Raw genomic sequence first — 24,071 nt, forward strand, 5'->3', positions numbered from 1 at the left:
AATCTCTTTATCAGTATGCTCTCTTTGATCATTCCCACTGTTTTCAGGCACCAAACTTCATCTGAATCAAGAAAATTTAAACTACGCTCATCTTATTTATTTTTCTTGGCAATCTAAATCTTCTCATTGTCAGAATGAAAAGGAAGAAAACTCTTCTTATAGCTCTAACTCTTTCATCCTCTCCACATATTTGTTCTATTCTTTTCATTCTCTTTCACTATTAATATAACCATTATTCTTACAATGTTATTTATATGCTTTTTTGAACTTTATTAAAGTCTTGCAAGGACTTCTTGGCAGTCGCTAAGGCTAGAGAGCGGATGATCCGTACTTACCCCTACATCTTCCAGGTAATCACAATTTTACCACGGGCACCTTCCTATTATCGCAAACCTTTTGGAAATTACGTGGTTGCCCTTCTACATCTTAATAACCCATATGTAGTCGAAAAAGCTGTTGCTGTCGCCACGTCATCAGAGCTCTGAGTCATAACGCAGACGGAAGCTTAAGTGGACTCCAAATCCTCTACGGCACGAATCTTGGCGGCCGCGATCAAGGATCTACGTGCATCCCAAAGCATTCGCCCCGCGAAGGAATCGGTGAAGCCCTAAGATGTTACGATGGCTCCGAGGTCGACACGTAGCGGGTAGTATGTGGGTTTGCGAGGGCGGCGCCAAATAGGCGGCGCGACTATTAACGCGCTCGGTGAGGGCAACTAACTTGCGCCCCCGGCCGCAGCCGTAGGATCGATAGACTGCCTCGTGAGCACCGTCCAATCTGTGCGGCCCCCGTTCTCAAATCACGTGACGTCCGCCCGTCTCCGAAAAGCGAACGTATTAATGTTTTGTGAACACTTGTATTTTTAGAGAACTTGAAATACTCACAAATCAAGTAAAATTAAATGCATATCCCTCCAAATTGTGTAAGTATTTATTCATCTAAATTTAAATTGTTCGACCAACCTGACTTTTATTTGACCGTTACTTGCAGCTTTAATTAACATTAATTTTATTATAACCATTTATGAAGGTAGGATTATTAATAATATTTTAGGCATTTTAAAATTCTATATTCTTTTAAAACTCAACTAATTTATCTTACTTTCTAAAATTATATGTATATTCCTTTAAAGTTATGATTTTTGCAGTTGTTATATATGCATAACTTACAAATATGACAATGGTCATTAATTTTTTAATTAAGTTAATACACTAATTATAGTGCATATATATACCCCTAAAATAATAATTCTTAGGCTTAGGAAATAAAAAATCTAATAATGAATTAAATTAATATGAGACATTTTAGGTATTTAAAATTCATTGGTAGCTACACTTATTAGTGATGAATTTTATCAGATGGATGCTTACAGCATTATAATTTATGAAGGGTTTAAATATAATAATTCAAAGATATATATATATGTTATATTAAAATATAGAACCTTCAAAGAATATATAACTCCTTTTTAAGGGATATATATATATATATAGTATATATATATAAATCCTTTAAAAAGGTGTGTGTGTATATATATATATATATATATATATATATATATATATATATATACATATGTATATAGCCACCCAAAATATTAAGAGAGGGAAAAAAAGAATACGTAGAGGAGGAGAAGTAGCAGTGCAGTGAAGAAAGCGTGAAAGAGAGAGGCGAGCGTCGCAGCGCTCGACTTCTCTACCTTCCTCGAATCCTCTGATTTCCATCTTCCCTATCTTCGAAGCAAAAAGAAGGACACCACAGAAGACGAAACCCATTATAAACAGCAAAACGAAGCACGGAAGAGAAGGAGACGCCGAAGAATCGATCCGAAATATTCGTCATTAGTCGCTGTTGACGGTAACACGCAGGGTTCCTCACGCTTTCTCCCGGCGTTGGCTCCCGGATCGCGGCTTGTTGAGGGGTTGGACGAGGTAGATGCTGGATTTCGCCGTGTTGCCCTCGTTGGTTTGGTGATTTGAGCTGCGGTCTCGGTTTCGCGGAGTTGGTTCCCTTCTGTTTCCTGGTGTTCCGGTTTTGATTGCTTCGTTCGGGTTTGGGCTTTGCAGGATTGGATTTTGAAGTCCTCGCTTTTATTGGATGGGTCTCTCGAAAAGAATGTTGTTTATTTTTTTGGGAAGATTTGTTCTCGAAAATAGAGGGGTGACCAATAATCGATCGTTGATGACGGATTTCGTTTGGAGTGGGGAATTTTATTGATGGGATTCGATAAATGTTGAACCATCTGTTGGTTCGAGGCATAACCTCTTTTCATCAAAAGGAAACCAACTGAACCAATGCAGGTCCTGGAAGTCCTATCTTAGCAAATATTACGTTTTTTTCGTGTGTATTGCGATCTTAGATTCTATGTTTTTTTTCCCTTTTTCTTGGGTATATTATATTTAGAAGTTAGCCGCGATGGTTATGGGGTTAGACTGTTGAGCTGAAAAGAGGACGACTCAAAAAAGACAACTTGTTTTTAGCTGTAAAGAAGATGATTCAAAGAGAAAAACTTGATGTCTAAAAATTTCCTCTTTGGCCTTCATCAGTTTGCGGGAATCTCCTTCGGTTGTTGAGTTCTGTGGATCTTTGCTGCTGCATTCCGGGATCGCTCGTTCAGGTGAGTTTAGTCTCTCTTGTGTCTTTCTTCTGGATATCGAGAATGTAGATGGGTAGATGAATTTATCTGGTTTCTTATTGCTGGTGCCAGTCGCAGCTTGTCGCTTTTGACACCTGAGGTCCTGGCAAAAGTTCTTCTTGTGCCTTGGAAGAAAAATGTCAGGTAGTTGTATACTAGTATGCTTGATTCTCACAAGACCAACAAAACGAAAATGTGGCATTGATTGTTTTTTCTTTCTAACTTCCGTAATGATGCAACGCGTCATAGCAGTGTTCCATGGAGAAGGTCTTGAAGGGTCATTCAATTATGAGGAGAGAAAGGAAAGGAGATCTGAAGTGGAGAACTCTGAGGACGAGCGAAGAAGAACAAGAATCGGATCTCTCAAGAAAAAAGCGTTGAATGCTTCCACTAGATTTACCCACTCTTTAAGGAAACGAGGAAGTAGGGTAGATTTCAGGGTTCCTCCTCTTTCAATAGAGGATGTCAGGGATGCTGACGAGGAGCGAGCAGTCTATTCATTTCGGCAACAGCTCATTGCAAAGAAATTGTTGCCTAACAAACATGATGACTATCACACGTTGCTCAGGTTAGAATGAAATGGAAATTTGCTCTTATTTTGATCCAATAGCTTCGGCATTCCTGTACGAGCATTGACTTCACATTCTTATCATTGGGCTAGACGGGATTTGCTAAACTTTGTTTACTTCAATCAGATTCCTCAAGGCTAGAAAGTTCGACTTCGAGAGAGCAACCCAGATGTGGGCTGAGATGCTTCAGTGGAGAAAAGAATTTGGGACAGATACAATTATGGAGGTAAGTTCATTGTTAAATTTCATGCTGCAATCCGACACATGGAAAAGCAATACCTAGGATCAGGTCACCTGGTGTACCTTGAATAACCAGAGAAATAGATGGAGACTTTAGTTAGTTTTTGTCCTGAAGCCTTTATGGAAGACAAACATGGTACTTTAACTAGTTGTATCGGTCAATATGTGGCCAATTTTGGTTTTAACACCCTGCAGTTTGAGAAGTCAAACTTTTATAAAGATTAATCAAAACCTCAATGCTCAATATTTACTGCACTTTGAGTCTAATTGCGCTAGTTCCCTTTTGATATTGTTTCACTTACACTTCAAGCTTCCTACATTATATTATCTTTGCATTTATTATTCATCTCATAAATTTTTTTTTTTACTATTTTCCATTCACAAGTAACACTCAAACATTAGCTTTATGTTGTCTATATAATCCTAGTCATCATCCAAGTAATCAGTAGAAAGCAATTACTTTAATACCTAACTGAAATGCCGCATACCCTATCTGCCCACAAAGTAAATCAGTGTTCTAAATTTGCAGTGGATATGAAAGATATAATGTCAGACCATCTATCAAATGCCTTTTCCTATCATTGAAAATGCAATCTACCATTCAACTTGACTTAATTGCTATATTTCAATTCTTTCAATCAATTTATTTTTCAGTAAGAATGATTATGTCAAAATCTTTGAATTATTGAATCATATGTAGCATGTCATGGATTTCAATGGTGTTCCATGTAGAATTCCATGATCTGTGTACTTCTCCATGTAATCTACGGAGGTGTTTGGCATGGGACAGACTGATTAGTTGTGAATGTCTATTGTCAGCTGTTGTCATGGTCGGATATCAAAGAATTGTTATTTTCTTTAATTCAAATACATTTTTAATGGATGGTATATGACATACCATGACGATATAATCCATTGACTGTAGGACTTTGAATTCGATGAACTGGAGGATGTTGTGCACTATTATCCCCAAGGTTACCATGGAGTTGACAAGGAGGGAAGGCCAGTCTACATCGAGAGGCTTGGGAAAGCTGAGCCAAATAAGCTTATGAACATAACTACGATAGAGCGCTATTTGAAGTACCATGTACAAGAATTTGAGAGAGCCCTGAATGAGAAATTTCCTGCATGCTCCATTGCTTCCAAAAGACATATTGGTTCATCCACTACAATATTGGATGTACAAGGCGTGGTATTTTGCTTGCTTCTGTCACATTGACACATTATGATGCACATAGAAGCACAATTTATAATTTCTTATTAACCCTGCTATATTCTGGGTTTGATATTTTTTCGCAAATTGTCAGTAGCATGCATTGAAGGTTGACATCATCATCTCAAATGCAGGGCTTGAAGAATTTTGGCAAGACAGCAAGGGACCTGTTGCTCAATATGCAGAAAATAGATGGTGATTATTACCCCGAGGTACAATTGTCTAAGATATTTCTCGTGTGGCTCTTGGTGCTCAGATTTTTTTTGAACTTTTTTTTGTTTGGACAGACACTACATCAATTGTTTATAGTTAATGCTGGCCATGGTTTTAAGCTTCTCTGGAACACTGTAAAAGGATTTCTGGATCCCAAAACTACTTCAAAGATACATGTAAGTAAGATAGCCATACAAGAAATACCATGATTTTTTGTTTCTTGATTCCCAACTATGGACGATGTCATGAAGTTTTGTGCAGGTTCTTGGAACAAAATATCAGAGTAGACTTCTGGAGGCAATAGACTCAAGGTTTGTGTGTATTCCTTTATCCGGCATACAATGTCTTATATTTTCTTCCTCTACTTTATATGGGTTCATTCCTCATCTTAGTAATATGCATTTGTCCACATCCACAGCCAACTACCAGATTTCCTTGGTGGTTCATGTGCATGCTATCATGAGGGAGGTTGTCTTAGATCTAATAAAGGACCTTGGAATGACCCAGTCATCATGAAGGTATACATCTCATGTCTAATTGGGCAAGATCTATTAAAACTTACTCAAGCTATGGTCAACTAATGGCAATGTCTTTATCAATTGAGGAAGATATAGTGATTAATGATGTCATTTTGACCTACAGCTAGTACAAGGTGTTGATGCAGCATTCCTAGGGGAGAGTGGGTATGTAATAGATGGAGAAAAAAGAGGTCACTCTTGTGCTAGACTGTACTTGTCGAAGGCAAGATTCTTAACACTCAAACCTTTTGACCTAGTTGATTACAAATGTTCTCTCCCTAATTTTCATTTTACTTTGCTTCTTTCGATGGCAGGGAAGAAGTTGTGACACATCTGCAGCTGAATCAGTATCAGATGCTGATGACCTTTATTCTCCCGAGCCGTCTATTGCCGAGTATGCTCCTCTGTCTCCAATACATAAAGAAGTAAGTTCCTAATACCTGAATACAGTTGATAAAACCCTAGGGTTTTATCTAAGAAAGTAGATAGGGATTTGATCGTTTTGAGGGGATCAACTTCTTTTTGTTTGTTCCGAGGAGATCAACCTCCAAGTTGGCCAAAGGCTTTGAATTGTATTTGATTGTTTGAGAAAAATAACCAAAGGCATTACATATATATTGAGTTAATAATTATTAGCCAACTAATACTAGGATTTCTAACAAAAATAAAAATATTAATTCCTAATTTGCTATATCAAAGGACTCCTAAAACTCAAAAACTCCTACCATAACTAGGAAAAACTAAATAGGAAAATAAAGATTAATATCAAATCCCTAAAATTAAGGAATCCTAACATTTCTCGCCTCTGTAAAATAGCCTTGTCCTCAAAGCTGAGCAACAACGAATTCTAGAAACTTCTCCTTCAATGTTTTGCAAGAATCCCAGGTGGCATCTTTAATTAGTAAGTTGGCCCGTTAAACAAGCACCTTAGTGATAGGATATCTATGATGCATCACAACACGTCGATCAAGTATGGCTTGAGGTAGGATTTGAACCTCAACACTAAAAGAAATATCTAGCTGGTGTTACACCACATCATCCTCACCTAATTTCTTTGTAAGGCAAGAAACATGAAAAATTGGATGTATCTTAGAGCTTGTCGGCAAGTCTAAGCGATAAGCAACTGGGCCAATACATTCTAACACCTTATAAGGCCCAAAGAATCGAGGAGATAGCTTCATAGAAGATTGAACCTTTATACAAGTTTGCTTGTAAGGCTGAAGTTAAAGAAAAACCCAATCATCCATTGCAAATTCTCGCTCACTACGATGCTTATCTGTTTGTTGCTTCATTCTAGCTTGTGAGACTGCAAGATTATCTCTTAGAAGTTAAATAATCTTATTCTTGTTAAGCAATTTCTTATCTACTTGATCAATCTTAGAAGAACCAAGCATGCATTTTGTAATCATGGGAGGAGGTTGACCATGAATCGCTTCAAAAGGAGTCATTTTAGTAGAAGAGTGATAAGTGGCACTATACCACCATTCTGCTGCCCAAGGAAGCCATTTCATCCACTCCTTTGGTTTATCACTGGTAAAATATCTGAGATAGTTTTCTAGACATCTGTTCACCACTTCAGTTTGCTCATCTGTTTGCGGGTGATAAGCAGTACTTATATTTAATTAGATACACTACAAGCAAAAGAGCTACTTTCAAAATGTGCTAGTAAAAACTTTATCTCGATCACTAACAATGGAACGTGGAATTCCATGCAACTTCACTATATTCTTAACAAAAGTGCGAGCAACACTTGTAGCAATATAAGGATGTCGTACAACATACAAAAATGAGCATATTTTGTAAGGCGATCCACAACCACAAAGATGATGGTTTTACCTTAAGATGGTGGAAGTCCGTCAATAAAATCCATGGATATATCGGTCCAAGCATCATCAGGAATAGGAAGAGGCTGAAGCAAATTAGGGGTAGCAATTGTCTCACCTTTGTGGCATTGGCAAACATCACGTTCTGTAACAAACTTCTTGATGGCTTTCTTCATATCCTTCTAATAAAAAAGTTGGCAAATGCATTTATATGTACGAAGAAATCCAGAATGACCCGCAGTTGGTGATGAATGAAACTCCTTCAAAATTATATTCTGGCAAAAAGAATTTGGTGCTAAGACAATTTTGCTCGTATAGCGCAAATCTATAAGATCCCAACTATAATTAGGAATAGAAGTTGGATCTTCTTTTAGCTTTTTAATAACAACTTGAATTTCAGGATGATATAACCATTCACTCCTAATAAGTTTAACTTGTTTTAAAAGGTGAGAAAAATAATCTCACAGTCAAAACCCAAAAGCTTAGTGACTCATTTTTGTTGTTCTAAAGAAGAAACTCTTTACACAAAAAAATATTTTAAGCTTTTGTGATCGGTGCGTATTTGAAACCGTCGACCAATTCAATGAGGTCTCCGTTGAGTAACTGCATGAACAATGGCCAACATCTCCTTGTCATAAACAGATAAACTTAAATGAGATGGGAAAAATGTCTTACTAGTATAAGCAATTAGACGGTCTTCTTGCATTAGTACAACTCCAATACCCGCTCCAAAAGCATCAGATTTAATCACGAATAACTAGTTAAAATCTGGTAAAACGAGAACTAGCATAGTAGTTATTGCATACTTTAGAGAAATAAAAGCTTGAGTAGCTTTTTCTGTTCACTTAAATGTATTTTTCTTTAAAAGTGATGTCAAAGGAGCACTGATTTTGCCATAGTTCTTCACAAACTTTCGAGTTTCAACAGTAATTAATGAATCCCAAGAATTCTCACAGAGCCTTAATTGATTTTGGAATTGGCCAATCTTTCATTATCTGGATTTTGGAAAGATCAATTGCAACGCCCTCTCGAGAAACAACATGACCAAGATACTATCTCTGAGTATGCAAAACTGCATTTCGATTTCTTAACAAAAAGACAATGCTCATGAAGAAGGGTAAAAACAACCCGCAAATATAATAAATGACTTTCTAAAGATGGACTATATATCAGAATATCATCAAATAAAATCAGAACAAACTTACGAAGATGAACTCGAACGATATCATTCATTAGACTCTGAAAAGTAGACAACGCATTGATTAATCAAAAATGCATTACCAGAAATTCATAGTGACCATCATGCTTTCTAAAAGTGGTTTTTTGAATATCATCTTCATCCACATAAATTTGGTGATAGCCCGATCGTAAATCCAGTTTAGTGAAAACTTGTGCACCTCCCAATTGGTTAACCTAAAATGCATTACTAAAAATTCATAGTGATTATCATGCTTTCTAAAGCGGTTTTTTGAATATCATCTTCATCCACACAAATTTGGTGATAGCCCAACCGTAAATCCAGTTCAGTGAAAACTTGTGCACCTCCCAATTCGTCAAGTAACTCACCCACCACTGGAATAGGATACTTGTCTTTCACTGTAATATTATCGAGTGCTCAATAATCTACACACATATATCAAGAACCATCTTTCTTTCTTACTAATAAGATTGGAGAGGAGTATGGACTAACACTAGCCTTTATGACCCTTGCTTCAAGCATCTCTTTAACGATTTTCTTTATCTTTGTCTTTTGAAAGTGTGGATATCAATAGGGCCGAACATTAGTTAGTGCACTCCCAAGCAGTAAAGAAATTTGGTGATCCTGTGATCGAAGAGGTGGAAGTTCTTGTGGTTCTGCAAATATATTCATAAATTCTTCGAGTAATGAGTGAACATTTTCATCTTGTTCAGGTACTGCAGCTTCCTCTTTAATGCTCCGTAATTATACCAAAAATCCATGGTGTGCCTTTCGAAGAACCATTTCCATTCTATGGCTAGTAACGGTTGTGACCCTACTACCATGCTTTCCCTTTAAGATCACTTGCTTTCCATTGATAAAAAAATTCATAATTAATTTAGAAAAATTTCAAGAGATATCGCCCTGAGTTAATAACCACTTAATTCCAAGCATAATCTCATAGTCCTCCAATGGTAGTAAGAAAAAATCTACGAACAATTCTTGACCTTGTATATAAACAAGCTTTACTTTGGAACACTTACTATCGCAAATTAAAATTCGCCTATCAGCAACCTTTACCTCGAACTTATCATAATGTTCAATGCGATAGGTCAATCGTGCAGCAACCTTGTTATCCATAAAATTGTTGGTGCTACCAATATCAATTAAAATAGTAATAGACTGATGTTTCAAAAGCCCTTCAACTTACATAGTTTAAGGATTAGAGTAGCCAACTAATGCATGAACAGTATGTGTGACAAGTTTAATAATCTCATCATTATCAGTACCTTCATGATCAGAGTCTATAGCCTTAACCTCTGGTTCCTCCTTAATTGATTCAATCATCAAAAGTTTTCCTTGCTTGTATCGATGCTCCCTACTCCACATTTCATCACAATGCCAGCACAAACCCTTTGTTATTCGTTCTTTGAGTTTCTCTTGGGTCAGTCTTCTAATATTAGGATTTCAATTAGGAATAGTTGGAGTAGTTGACCTGCTAGTCACCTGTTTATTAACACTCTTGGTTCAGTGATTTTCCATATTAATTTTTTCTTCATGTAATCGAGCAAAAGAAATTGCAGTTGTCATAGTGCGAGGTTGGCGAGCCTTAACTTCATAACGAATGTATGGATTAAGACCTTTAATGAATGTTACCACCCATTGTCTTTTAGATCAATCTTGAGCATGATTTGATAGCCGTTCAAATCGACTTTGATACTTTAGCACAGTAGAAGTCTGGCAAATCTTGGCAAGCTGCTTATCAACATTCTTATATTCGGATGATCCAAAACGAACAAGAAACCATTTTTTGAACTGCTCCCATGAGAAAACTCCATGGCAGGTTTCATATCAATCATACGATTGAATAGTATCCCCATCTAGTTAAATGGAAGCTTTTTCCACTTTAGAATCTTCTTGAGTTTTATGAAAGCGAAAACATTTTTTGCTCTAAAATTCCAGCTGGTCAGATCTCCATCTTCCCATCTAGGAAATTCTACTTTCATGCAAGAGTAGCCATTATCATGCTCTTGGTAACCTCTTCCTGTGAATTCAGATCGATGTTTGTTTACTTGTAGAAGTCGAACTTCCATCTTGTTGAATTTTGCTAAAACTCTCAAACAAACTCATTTTGAAATCATTGAGAGTTTCTTCTAACCTGCTCTTAATTTTTGCTTCCAATGCTTCAAATTGGGCTTTTATAGAATTGTTAGTAGTCATTGCGTATGATTGTAGATATATAATTCCTAAGTTTTGTTTTTTATTTCGGGTCAAGGGCATGAGCACTGCTTACTTGGTGTTGAAGGTGAAGTCGCTGTTGGCGATGTGGACGTCGGGGCTTGTGGCAGCATCGGAGAGGAGATTGAGGGAACGCTGAAGAAGCACCGCAAGAACTTTAGGAACACCAAGGAAACGCCAAGGACACACTGCAATAACTTTAGGAAGGCCAAGGACATGCTACTCTGATACTAGATAATAAAACCCTAGGATTTTATCTAAGAAAGTAGATAGCGATTTGATCGCTTCAAGGGGATCAATCTCTTTTTGATCGCTTCGAGACGATCAACCTCCAAGTTGGCCAAAGGCTTTGAGTTATATTTGATTGCTTAAGAAAAGTAGCCAAAGGCATTATATATAGAGAGAGTTATTAATCCTTAGCCAACTAGGCCTAGGATTTCTAACAAAAATAAAAATAACAATTCCCAATTTGCTATATCAAAGGATTCCTACCATAACTAAGAAAAACTAAATAAAAAAATAAAGATTAATATCAAATCCTTAAAATTAAGGAATCCTAACAACAGTACCTCATATTATTATTTTTCAAATTTTCTTAGCTTATGTTCTTGAGTATTAGGGGTTATGCTTTAGTGATGCTCACAGATGTATGGTGCTAAGTATAATTATTTTAATTTTAATTGGATAGCAGAAAACAGAATATGTAGAAAGCTATATCATAACATGGTATCAATCCCATCTACAGGGCACCACATTACTTTGTAGATCATTTTCTTATAGTGTGGTATTATCATTTAATTCGTAACTAATGAAATGAATAAGCTCACAAAAAAATGATATATTCTCAGATATTGAGTGCTCGTAAGTTTTCTGGTTGCCATATCGGTTATTATCAGTATAACAAAGAGACCGGAGCTCATTGTCTGAAAATCCACAATATATCATTGAACTGTCGAGAATAATAAAAAGCCAATGAATAATTAAAAAAAAACCTATGAATCCGACCACTAAGTTCCACATCTAATTGCAAAATAAATGAAAAATGTCTGGCCTACATCAATAGTATACTGTCTATGCTTATTACAAAAATTTCTTTACTTATGCTTTAGTTCTATCTGCCGGTTTGGATCATTCCATTGTCAGAACTTTCATAATTCCTTTGTGATGATGTATCTTGATGGTTGAAAGTTGTTAATAACAACAATCGAACTGTAAAGTGCAAGTAAACCCTTACTAGAAAAACTTTCTGCAACTCATTCTACATCATCAAATTGGCAGGTCGGAGCAGCAGATTTTACACCGCATGATGACCATTTTGTAATGGTTGATAAAGATGTTGATATTGGCAGAAGAGGATCCAGGTTTTCTGTTAGGACAACCGAAGAACTAAAAGATCCTGACCTTGCCTCCTCAACTGCAGCATTGCATTCGCTTGGTATGACATTTAATATACTCAACTGCAGCATTACAGGCCTCTTAATTGATGAGTCTTTCTGGTTGTGGTACTTGTCATGAAAAGGGAATCATGTGTACTGCTGGTGAAATCCTGATGAGCTGTTGTGCTTTTAGGGCAATCTTTCTTCTAATCACCTGGATATGCTCTTGTTGATAAATCAGAAATTCTTGGCACTTATACATGGCATTTATCATGATCTGTGTTTTGTGAGCTTTGTAGTCTGGTAGAACTACAGACATATCACTATGCAAATAAGAGCACAAAAGACAGAATAGTTCAATGGTTGATTAACTTGTCACTGGTAATAGACAGGACAATGATGACTTTGATGTGATACATCTTAAGAACCAGAACCATGGTTTCAACTCTTCTGCATTGTTTTGCTAAACTTTATTGGAATCCTTTTGTACTTCAATAAGTTGCAATTATGTTTTGCTACATCCAAGGGCAATTTCTTTTACTTTCGAACTCCATGGTGAATTAAGCTAGCGTTATTTCTCTTTATTCGCTTATATATGTTTGAACTTCGAACTGTTAAAGACAACATCAAAAGTTTGCTACCTTAGTCTTCTTTTTAGCTTTTGTCCACTTGGATCAAATACACAGCGGTTGTGGCCATTTCTTCAGTCTCATATAAATTAATTTCTCATTCTTCAATTCCCAATGCAAATTCTCCTTGAATAATAGAATTATCCAGTTAGTTGCTCCATAATTTCTTCATTTGCCATTTCAATTTTCAATCCATGCAGGCTGTAGCCTAAGTACTCGTTGTTGAAAATTTTAAGGTTAAAATTACAGGAAAAAATGGTTTATCTCTGTATTAGGTTCTCCTGATAAGGAAAGAGTAGTTTACCATGGTGACACTAAGAAGAGCAAAGATCTCTCTGTGACGGTTCCATTTTGGTCATGCTGCAGACTCTGTTGGCATTCAAGCTACCAAAAAAAGGAAAAGTTGGCTGTTTTTTAATATGGTTGTTTTCCCCTCAAACTACAATTTCAGGAGCATTGCCTTATATTGAAGAAATAAATGTGCTACTTGTTTGCCAAGGATTTAGTGATAACTTGCACCAAAATGTGTATCAGATGTTTCTTTTATGATCAAGATAGTCCTATTTGTTTGTGCTTTGTAATATTTTATAATGGTCAAAATTTGTTTCACCTTGATGGTTTCAGGTTACCCTGTTGCTGATAGGCACAGTAACATCGGAAAAGATGCAGGAGAAGGAAAGTTGCGTTCTTTTGCAAGAGCATTGGTATCGTTCCTTGTAAAAATGCTATCCTTCTTGCGTATCTTACGGTCTAGACAAGATAGGAGGTTAGAGAATGTTCATCCATCAGATGCATTGGACTTGACATACAATAATAATTCAACTATGGAAACCATCAATGAAAACTGCATCACTTCTTACGTGGAACGTCTTCAAAAGCTTGAGTTGATCATGAATGAGCTTAGCAACAAGCCTGCAGAGATTCCTCAAGAAAAAGAACACATGATCCTGGATTCAATAGACAGGATAAAGTGTGTAGAGTATGATCTTCACAAGACAAATAAAGTAAGTCTTCTCTCATGTCAGATGATGACCACAGATAATACTATATGGTAATTCCATCAGAATGTTTTGGTTATGTGAGATAACCACATATGTTTTCTGGTGATTCAATCGGATATAGTTTGGTTTTGCACATTACTCTAAGCATTTTGGATGAGTGCTTGTAATTTTCTGAAAATCTTGATTCATGAAGTTCACTAGATGCTTTCAATGCTATAGTGCAAGTACTAGGCCGGTCAAAAGCACATAATCTATCTGCTGTTAAAACATTATGTCAAGTCACAGATGGCATAATCAATCAGGCCTGGGAGAGTGACCTTCATTTCTATAAAATCTTTATTAGGTTTGGGTTGTTAAAAGTTAAAACTGATTTGTTTCCCTCATCAAACAATACTTTTTATGCCTTTCTTTGTTATCTTTTTGTAGATTGTCCTGTTGCTAATCTTTAAATACGTAAATGCTGTTTTAGTTTTAGAGAAAAATCAGCTATGGCTGCTAACAGACTTTGATCAACCCAGCAACATTTTTTTTTCTAGTCAATATATGTCTGGATCACATGCAGGCATTGCCTGCTCTACCACGCAATATCTAAACTTTCTGTTTCCTTATGCTTGTATTTCCAAATGAACTTGATTTCTTGTGTCTTTTACACTTTGTTTTAATATCATTTTCATCATCAGGTACTGCAAGCGGCTGTGATGAAGCAAACAGAGATCGAAGCAACCTTGGAAGCCCTAAAAGACTCCAATATTAGGGTAAGCTAAAAGCAGACTAGAGGAAATAATTCATATGAAGTTTGTGCTAAAAATACTTTATGCAGTTGGCAAAATTCCTAACTTTTTGTTAATACCTCAAATCCATTTTTCTTTAGAAAAACTTAGATGATTTTAATTTTTTTTTCAAAAAGTGAATCTCATTATTGCTTCTGGTGAGTTTGCATGGCTTCTTTCTGCTAAATGCTTCAGCTTTGATATGTAGATCTAATTTCCTTTTTTCATTTTAGTGAAAACAGCTTACAAGACATCAAATTTGGAGTTTCTTAGATATGTAGTACGGTTCAAATTATTCAACTGTCAATTTAATTTTCTAGTTTTGTTTAGATCATCTTGCCCGAATTCTTCTTTTATTTCTTGAGAGTACTTTGAGCGTATGAATGCTGGTCTTGTTGGTAAAGCAAACTATTGGTAAGATAAGTACACACAATGAATCATTATGCTTGGAGCTTCACAAGTCAAGCATCTTAATATATTTTTGGATTTCTCAGAAACTTGACATCCTGTTCGTCTGTCAAGTTAAAATTGCTGGAGTCTCCTTGCTTCCAAGTTCCAATATACTTGCATCGATATTTGACAGTTTTTGTTATCATTAATTCATTATTTTAGTGAAATTAAGATGAGCAGTGGAGATATTTAAAACATTTTATCAGAAAGTACTAAAAGATAAAATCAAGGGCATATTAGATTTGTTAGTCTAAGAGATATTTCTTATGAAGAAGGGGCGAGATGGTTAAAACAGCAAGTGTATTTGGTGTTCTGTGTGAAATCTGAACAGTGCTGTTCCTTGTGTAGAATTCTGATGATACGTAATGGATCATGACGCTATATATAAGATTGACATATTCAAGAAATGACTGCAATTGGGATAAGAAGAATGGGACAGATAAGTGACACTGTAAGAAGAGACAAACAAGAGAAATGATTTCTTTCGTGAAGTTGGAAGTCATGCCAATTCTGGTAAGATCAGAGAAGTTGTAAGATGTTAAATTGGTATTGAATGAAGAGCTACAACTGCGTTGATACCCGAAAAGGAAGAATCCACAAGCTTGGAAGGAGACTATTTGATCATATGGTCGGACTGTGGGACAGAACATGATGATCCTGCAGTGACCTGATGTGTTGTGGTTATGACTAGGATTCATCCGGCAAGCTCCATATTTGAGAATACAGATATTCTCTTTTGATTTTTCATTATTACAATCTTAGCTACTTGGTCAAACTTTATTCTTAGTCATTTTTATAATAGAGAAATATCCTTGATTGAAACTGATCGATTTCTGTGGAGTAAGATATGCATTACCTTTATAAGTTGTCATTCAACTTTGCTCTTTGGTATAGGCATAATACTCTATTTACTACAACAGGATTTCAATATCCATCACTTTGAATACTTAGTCTGTGTGTTTTGCAGTTAAAATTTTGTTACTAGTGAAATTGCAGTTCTGGTATTGGCTATTTGGCAGAAAACTAAAACTAATCCTAACGAGCTTCACTTTCTATTTCTTTGCAGGGGAAATTTTGTTGATATCTGAAGAAGAATAGCTGTACATCGATGAAACATTTATAAGGTCTGCAGTAAAGAGAATGCTTTCTACCATTATTCACGTTTTCTTTTCTTTTACTTTGACTAAACTGCATGCGAATTGTTATGAGCAGATTGTTTATGGCATCAAATCAGGGGAAGAGGGTGTAGAAAGAGGAAAGGGAAAAGGAAGCATATCACAGATAACATATATTCTGAAATTTTTTTGGGTTTCATATTGTCTCTTTCCACCTGTTATTACTATGTATAAATTTAGACGCAATGCGAGAATATTATGCCTCTTCTTTTACACTTGAAGGGGGACCCATTAGTTCCTTCAAATTCTGGCCTACTTCAATACGATTTCTTCGTTGAGGAGCATTGGAATCAAAAATATGATGTTTGGTTTTCAAAATTAGATTTTATCTGTAACACATGTCGAATCCAACATTAGAAGGCAGGCTCTCTGTTGTTCTCGGCATAGTTGGAAGTTGGAACAAACATCTTGTACAAGTCTGTCATACACATTGTTGTTTATGATCCATATCCAACCTTTATATCTTGATAAAAAAAATCAGCTTATGCTGTGCACAGATGCTTTGCTATTGATGAAATCTAGCATAGTTGAGAAAGAGTTGCTGATAATTTGTTCAGTGCTGTAAGAATCTGCGACAAAGACCGATCTCTCACCCGTTCCGGGTTTACTGGCTTGTGTAAACTCTCATAATCTTTGCATGTAAGCAAATCATGCCCTCTTATTGTCAGTGACAGGAAAGCTAATATTTGTGTTGAAGAGAAAAATTGATGTTGATTCACATTCCTTTCAGATGCAATAAGGTATTAGTCTCCAACCAGTTTATTTTAAAGCTCATTCTTCTCTCGACTAAATCCTGATGAGTCCAATCTTTGTTGATTTGGTTGTTCCTTTTAAACCCTATAATCTTGATTTTACTAATTGAAGCCAGCGGCAGTTCGCTGTAATTCCAGGTCACTTTATTCTTCCACATGGGGAAGAAGGCCATGATATCAAAAGAATAGTCACCAGAATCAATAAGAACAATTCACAAACCCAAAAAGTCCACCCAAGATTTACATGATAGTTCGATTCCCTTTATCTATGTCCATAAAGAAAGGTCCAGATTATTCATGTGAGAAAAATAAACTACAATGAAGAGAAATCTCTTAAAGTATCCTAAATCCAAGTCCAAAACATCTCAAGTAAAACCTAACTGATAAAAATTTAGACTTGGACATGAGGAGCATTGAGATACTACATGTCTATTTAATTGGTTTCTGTCCCTCTGGCTCCTGCTTCCATAGTGGCAAAAACATTCCAATTTGTTACAAGATCATTTTCTGGACCATATTAGAATTGTAACCAAGTGGCAATTTTTGAAGTCACGAAGACACAACATTTCGGCCTCCAGGTTGTTGCTAACCCTCATGGACCATATGAAGCTGGTTGATTCCTAATCCAGAAGACATTTTTGATTGAGCGTGCTGCAGAATACTACCAGTGCAATTAAATGCAGTGGCTCTACCATTCTCAGACTTTCTCTCAGTTCCTTGCAATCATTTGCAAGGAATGCAATTGAAGGAATCATCCTGTAAGGAGAATTTTGAGAAGTCACCTTCTGTACGATACACCATCTGGTTAATTAACTGAATGACACTCGTGAATTTCTTTCAGCAACTGGATGCACAAATCTTGCTATTTAATCTGTTCAACAGCGAACCTCTCTGTTTCATCTCGAGGCCTGTGAAATAGAACAGATGGCAGTGAGGGGTGATAAAGAGAAATAAAAGGTTTTGTAAGCCACAAAAGCAGCAACAAGAACTAAATCCTGAAAACAGTGTGATAGAAGAGGCCTTTTTCTTATTATACCATAATGTTTCATCCAGAGCATATTAGAATTAGATGATATTACAAAACAGTAAGTCTTGCATAAATCGGTGAGCAACGGAAGCTAAATACCACAGGGACTAGGGAAATTAAAGGACCTTGAACCTGATCCTATTAATTAGGCATCCAAAATAGGTTAAAAATACATGTGGTATGAGTCTACGAGATGACTCAGAAAAAGATACCTACTCTTTGGAGATAAATTGCCAAGTAGACAATCGAGTGGTATCATAAGCAGCAGAAGTACAAATATCCATGTGCAGTAACAAGTGCAAGGCAGACACAAATGGTTGCATAGACACGTACAAGCTAATCACAAAAAAAGATTTTGGGTACTCGATTATGAAATTATTTCAAAATAATAACTCGATCCTTCTAGTATTGGTGGAATTACATATCAATATCTATATCTATACACTAGAAACTGTGGTGGTAGTGACAAAAGAAATTGACGAGCAATTATGCTTGATACAAATGCACAACATATACCTCAACAGAGATGCAAAACTAACATCATCAGTCACATAAAAGAAGCGAACAGAGACCATTTTATAAACTAGTACATGAAAGTTATAGTCCAACAAAGGCATTCATCTCGCATCTAATGCAACTCGTGTAATTTATGTGTGGTCAACTTTTCTTGGAAGAGCATTCTTATCTTAAAGATGCACTTCAAGTCCAAACATCATTTCCAAAGCCAAGACTTTGCTAAAGAGTCACCTAGTTTTTAAGATTAATAACATAGGATGAAGGTTTACATATTGTAAATTTGTAACATAACACCTTTCAGCATAAGATAACCTAATTTATTAAACAAGAATCTATTGCTTGTAAATGCTCCAAGAACCTCTCATAAATTCAAAAGCACATCTGATCCATATATTTGCATGTAAATTGTCTTAAACTGTTGCCCGTACCTATTATATGTGTGAATTTAAGAATTATTACTTAAAGAGACTTTACACAGAAAATAACATGAATGTGTCCCTTCATGTAAATGATCAAGATTGTGGTAGGTGAAAGGCTAAACGTATTAGTTAAACAAAGCAATTCTTGAACTGCTCAACATTGGCCCACATGGCATCAATTTAGTCATACTCATAGCAATAAGACATACTTTCATGAATTGCCTAAATATATAGCACCTTAAATTGCAGAACTAACTTTGAAAAGGACATGGTGCAGCTTCTCAATTTCATATAACAAGATTCAACTACTCAATTTTATAACCAAAGAATCATTGTCATGAAGAATATTATGAAAGTACTGCCTACTTGAAGTACTTAAGTAAAAAATCTCACTTTTAAAAATAGCATTTTGTGGATCTTTGAATCATGTGGTATCAAGAAACAGAAATGCTAGATACCATGACTTAGTGCCTGACTTAGGAATGAGCTGTGAATGTGGCATGCAACCATGCACCCAGTGGCGAGAGGCAGCAGGATCAGGGACAATGTGCTTTAGATGCAGCGACATCTACTACTTGTGCCTTCCGCCAGGTAATGAATCCTAGAATGCTACATTCTTAATCCGGAAAATAGTCATGCAATTTTTCAATAATTCTTCCTTGTTTTTAAAAATGATCTATTGGAGGTCTATTTCAATCAATGGATGGTGAGATGACTATGAACCCTTATCTGCATTTCAATAGAACCCAATTGTATGACCACAAGTAGTGAACCAGCCTCAGTTGGCTACCAACAAAAGTATTTATAGGTTGCAGTTGCACTAGGTCTCTTTGAAGTGATACAACCCCACCATGCTGGTAAGATATTTCTCCCGATCATTGAATAAGAATTATGGTAAAAGATTCTTGACAACATGCTACACATCAGACCCTGTCAAACAACTCTGTCAAGAAGAGAGACCTATTTGATCCAATTACCTGAAGTAACTAAAAACCTGTTCCTGACCATTCAGGTCACCTGAATAACCATGTTAACTCAAGCTAAGAGTTAAGGATTATGATAATGATTTATATAAGGAACAACAATTTCAACTCACCTTAATGTGCCCATAAAGCTACAAACAGACGACCTTAGCTAAGCAGATTATATCAGCATTATCTACTTAACTCAGGCCAAACTTGCAAGCATTGGAAAATGAAAGAAGCCTACTGGAGAATTTTCACAATTGCCACCTTGAGAGTGTAAAACGAGTCTAATAATATATTTGACCAACAAAAAATAACAAATAAAAAGAAACCAACAAGAAATCATACAGGAAAATGATTCTTCCACCATCATATCACAGAATGAACTTTCCATTTTTAATTACAAAATTGCTTGTGTGACAAACTGAAAGATTCTTATGTGGGCAGACTTTATGGGGCAGCTACAACATTTTAATAAAACTCAAGTAAGATGCATAATACAAGATTTTTTAATTTTAAAATATTGCACATCTGTGACCATTTTTCAGCAGAAGTGATCTCATGTAAGATGCTTTTCTCATTTTTTATCACTTTTTGCCAAAAAATTCTTCTTTACTCTTGCTGCATGATATATTGACATGTATGCATAAGTATAAGCTGTCCGGTTTTTATTTTTCTACTTGAGTCTGAGGTTTCCTGTGCTTCTTGAGGAAGTCATGGATCTTGTGACATGGAAACCACACTTGATTCCATCCGTATCATGATCCAAGCTCAACTGACAATATTTTGTGATGAGAATCTTGCATTGACTCACCAAATTAGTAGATCATGACAAATAACCTATTAACACAAATTTAGAGTAGATGTAATTATTTGCCCTATTCACAGACTCAAACTGATATGTTGAATGTTTAAAGGGACCACAAAACAAAGAATACATTAATGAAGTATACTATTCCCTATTTGCTCCTAAGTTGCTGATACAAAGAAAACATTGCAGATCTTCCGAGAATAATCAGAAGTCAAGAACAACAAATTTCAAAATTTATCCATGGGACTAGAATGTAAAAAAAAATCAGTCAGTAATGAAAGTAACAACAAGAAAGATTTACTTCCATTAACCTGTTGTGCCAAGTAACAAATTTTTAAATGAAAAATACAAATAATTCATGAGAAAGTTCATTATAACTAGCAGTAACCTGAAATTCAACCATCTGGCGTTCTCACAATCAGATGATTCTGACACTGAACCCAAAGAGCCCAAGCCTCAGCATCCAATCCAGGATGATTTCTGCTGTCCAGTTATAAATTAAATAAATAGGTTGAAAAGAAACCATGGTCTTCTAACCAACGTGTGACATCAACATTATTCCAAATCTTCATTGGCTTGTTACCTACTTTGATACAATATGCCTTGAAAATTTTTAATTTCATTAATTGAATATGAAGGTATTCTTGCCTTAACCAACTTCATGATTTTCCTGGCATTTCGGTCTTTTGAGGTACTCATAAGGCCTTTTAGCAGCTTATCAATGGTGCCAACACTTGGAAACCAATTCTTTTCCATGCTATCCTTACACAACCTGAATGCCAAATCAAAGTTCCCTCCTTCACAGAGGTAATGAACCATGGTTTGATAAATTTTACTGTTTGGTTTGCATCCTCTTCCATGCATAGCATAGAAAACCCGCTTGGCCATCTCAAGCTCACCAATCATGCAAAAACCTTTGATGATCAAGTTATATGTCATTTCATCTGGTTGTATACCAGCATTACACATTAAGTGTGTTAAGTCATTGCCTTTCCAAGCCCTCCTTCGGTTGATCAAGAACTGTATTCTAACATTAAAAGTAGCTAAATTCGGTGAACAACCCCGAAGCACCATGAGATTCCATAACCCATCACCAATCTCACGACGTCCATGCTTGTAGAATGCAGACATCAGCGTCGTGTATGTGACAACATCTGGTTTCAGCCCAGCCTTCTCCATCTCCACCATTACCAAGTAAGCAGAATCCAAACGACCCATTTCACACATTGACTTGATGACAATATTATATGAAATCTCATCGAGCACAATCCCATACTTGTTAGCACACTGAATGAAAAACGTATGGACATCGTCAAATCTGTGGGCTTGTGACAGGACCTGAAGTGTGGCATTGAATGATTTGACGGTGCGGGGACATCCAAATAGATGCATTTGATGGAATGTCTGCAAGGCGTGATCAGGCATACCAGCTTTCCCATATAGCATTATGATCCGAACATTGAATCCTTCGCGAAGACCCTGGGGAAGAGTCTTCTGGTGCTCGAGCAAGTGTTCGATGAGGTCATATCGACGAGCTCCAGCAAGGCGGGATACTGTGTCCTCAAATGCAAAACGATTTTCGACTACAAGGCGGTTATGTGCATTTGATTTGAAGAGGTGGAAGAGCTTCTCTGGATCCTTCTCTGCCTTAAGCTTCACGATGGCAGGCTCACTGATGGGTAAGGGATCAGAAACAGTGTTGGTTGACAAGGACTCTATCTCGACTTGAGGCTTCAGCTTGTGATGCTTATTCAAAACGGCAGCTTTGCAAGCAGCGATAGTAGGGAAATTTTCAGGATTGTTAGACTCGTTAGCCAAAACTGAAAGATCGGTTTTCTTTCTTGACCTCGAGAGAGTGGCAGCTATAAAAGTCACACTAAAGGCATCAATCGCAGCACAAATTCGACGAATGGTATGAACAGATAGCATGATCCCTTCCTATCTTCCTATCCCCTTGAAAAGGAATCCTATATTTCGTTGCAGGCAGAAGTCAAAGATGAATCACAAAACTCATCAGACCGTCATGTGTCCATAGAACAAAACAACAAACAGATTGCGGGCAGGCATAGAAAACAACCTTTTCCAGATTTATTGACCTTGCACGCGCAAATCAAGCAAGAAAGACAGAACCTTTGTCTTCCCCTAACGAATCGTACAATCAAATCGACATCTTCAACCGAGAAACAGGCGATAAACAGGTAAAAAGAGAATTTGTGAATCCGAAAAGACTGCAACTTTTGAGAACCAGACGATATCTAATGCAAGGATTAAATTATAAATCTAACGGCAAAGGAAACTTAGGGTTTCGCAATAGTTAGTTTTTCGGGCAGCAGAGCGGCGACAGAGAGAAGGAGTGAGAGAGAATAGGAGGGAACGATAGGCTGCGAGTCGTCCGCAGAGATGGCCTGCGTGGAGTCTTTAAACACCAGCGCCCACAAGTAACCGGTCCGGCCCGCTCTAGTTCCGGGTTGGTCCGATTGGACTATGAATCGGTCCATATCGAACCGGATTCGGTCGAATTGAGTTGGAACAAGAATCGAATATTTTGGCTCGATCTCATGCTTTTTTTCTTATTTTGAATATTTACCTTAAAGAATTTCTGTAACACCACATTCTAAGTAGTATGTAATCATTTGAGTTGATAAATAAACGTTTAAGTGAGAAAGAGTGTAATAAAATGGATTTTATCAATAATTTAATTAAAATATTTTGAACAAATAGTTTCGATAAAATTAATGAATTAATCATCAAGTTGTGATAATTTTACCTATTTAATATTTTATTTATCCCATCAGCCCAAATTATTTGTTGTTTTATTAAAAATATGAAGTTATAACAACAATAAATTTTTTGAAAATATCCTTAGATTTATGAATTCTCGCATAATGCTCTTTTTAGCAGTGTAAAAATGATTTTGTCCCTTCCTTCTTAATCACTTGTATTTCCCTTTTTAGTCACCTATGCCTCCACTTTGGATCACCCCTAATTATTTTTTCATATAAGCACGTCAATTGTTTTCATTATTCTTATCAATGACCATAACAAATAAGAGCTATAAGAGAGGATGATAAAGATAAAATACATAATCTGATAACAAATCATGACAATAAAAGAAAAAAAAAAAAAAAGGTAAGACGAGGGGAATGATACGATATGATTAAACGATGATAGGACTCATATGTTTAGGTGAACATAGATAAAGACGAAGATGATTAAAGGTAGACAAGAGTAATCGTCGAAAGATAGAAACCCACTAAGGCATAAATGACGACGATAAAATGATATGTGAGACGAGGGTAGTGATAAATTAATTTTTTTTGAAAAAAAATATGAGGATTTACTACGGATGAAAACTATTTTTTTTTAAAAAAATTTATCTTAATAATAATAATATTATTATTACCATTATTGTCCTGTTGTTATCGAGCTCCGTTGTAAAAGGTTACACATCATCATCATCATCATCATCATCATCATCATCGACGCCAGCTCTGTTCTTTAACTTCCTTTGGTGGTCAATTAACTTTAAGAAGGAACAGTTTAACTAAAACCCC

At 36.2% G+C, this 24,071-nt stretch overlaps 2 protein-coding genes across 6 annotated transcripts; one reads left to right on the plus strand and one right to left on the minus strand.

Moving 5' to 3' along the window:
- Window positions 1-1,610: 1,610 nt before the first annotated feature.
- Window positions 1,611-16,525, plus strand: LOC103981042 (phosphatidylinositol/phosphatidylcholine transfer protein SFH6). Of its 5 annotated transcripts, none has more exons than XM_009397617.3 (17): window positions 1,611-1,931; window positions 2,547-2,617; window positions 2,708-2,782; window positions 2,888-3,203; window positions 3,331-3,430; window positions 4,370-4,636; window positions 4,792-4,869; window positions 4,945-5,046; window positions 5,132-5,181; window positions 5,289-5,388; window positions 5,513-5,611; window positions 5,703-5,813; window positions 11,905-12,061; window positions 13,256-13,635; window positions 14,313-14,387; window positions 15,919-15,976; window positions 16,065-16,525. In XM_009397617.3, exons 3-16 carry the CDS (start codon window positions 2,773-2,775, stop codon window positions 15,931-15,933), a joined length of 1,860 nt encoding a protein of 619 aa, XP_009395892.2. In that variant the 5' UTR covers window positions 1,611-1,931; window positions 2,547-2,617; window positions 2,708-2,772; the 3' UTR covers window positions 15,934-15,976; window positions 16,065-16,525. The 5 variants fall into 5 exon arrangements, with proteins under 5 accessions (XP_009395892.2, XP_009395898.2, XP_009395894.2 ...); XM_009397623.3 differs by having other exon boundaries at window positions 13,256-13,335; XM_009397619.3 differs by having other exon boundaries at window positions 2,708-2,779; window positions 2,885-3,203.
- A 482-nt stretch (window positions 16,526-17,007) lies between these two features.
- LOC135645053 (pentatricopeptide repeat-containing protein At1g80150, mitochondrial-like) lies at window positions 17,008-22,913 on the minus strand. Its single transcript, XM_065163108.1, has 2 exons — window positions 20,906-22,913; window positions 17,008-17,687 (listed from the first exon to the last, which is right to left on the minus strand). The coding sequence occupies exon 1, from the start codon at window positions 22,444-22,446 to the stop codon at window positions 21,097-21,099; it is 1,350 nt and encodes a 449-aa protein (XP_065019180.1). The 5' UTR covers window positions 22,447-22,913; the 3' UTR covers window positions 17,008-17,687; window positions 20,906-21,096.
- Window positions 22,914-24,071: the final 1,158 nt, after the last annotated feature.

The sequence above is a fragment of the Musa acuminata genome, chromosome BXJ1-4, assembly GCF_036884655.1.
Source record: "Musa acuminata AAA Group cultivar baxijiao chromosome BXJ1-4, Cavendish_Baxijiao_AAA, whole genome shotgun sequence".
Lineage (NCBI taxonomy): Eukaryota > Viridiplantae > Streptophyta > Magnoliopsida > Zingiberales > Musaceae > Musa > Musa acuminata.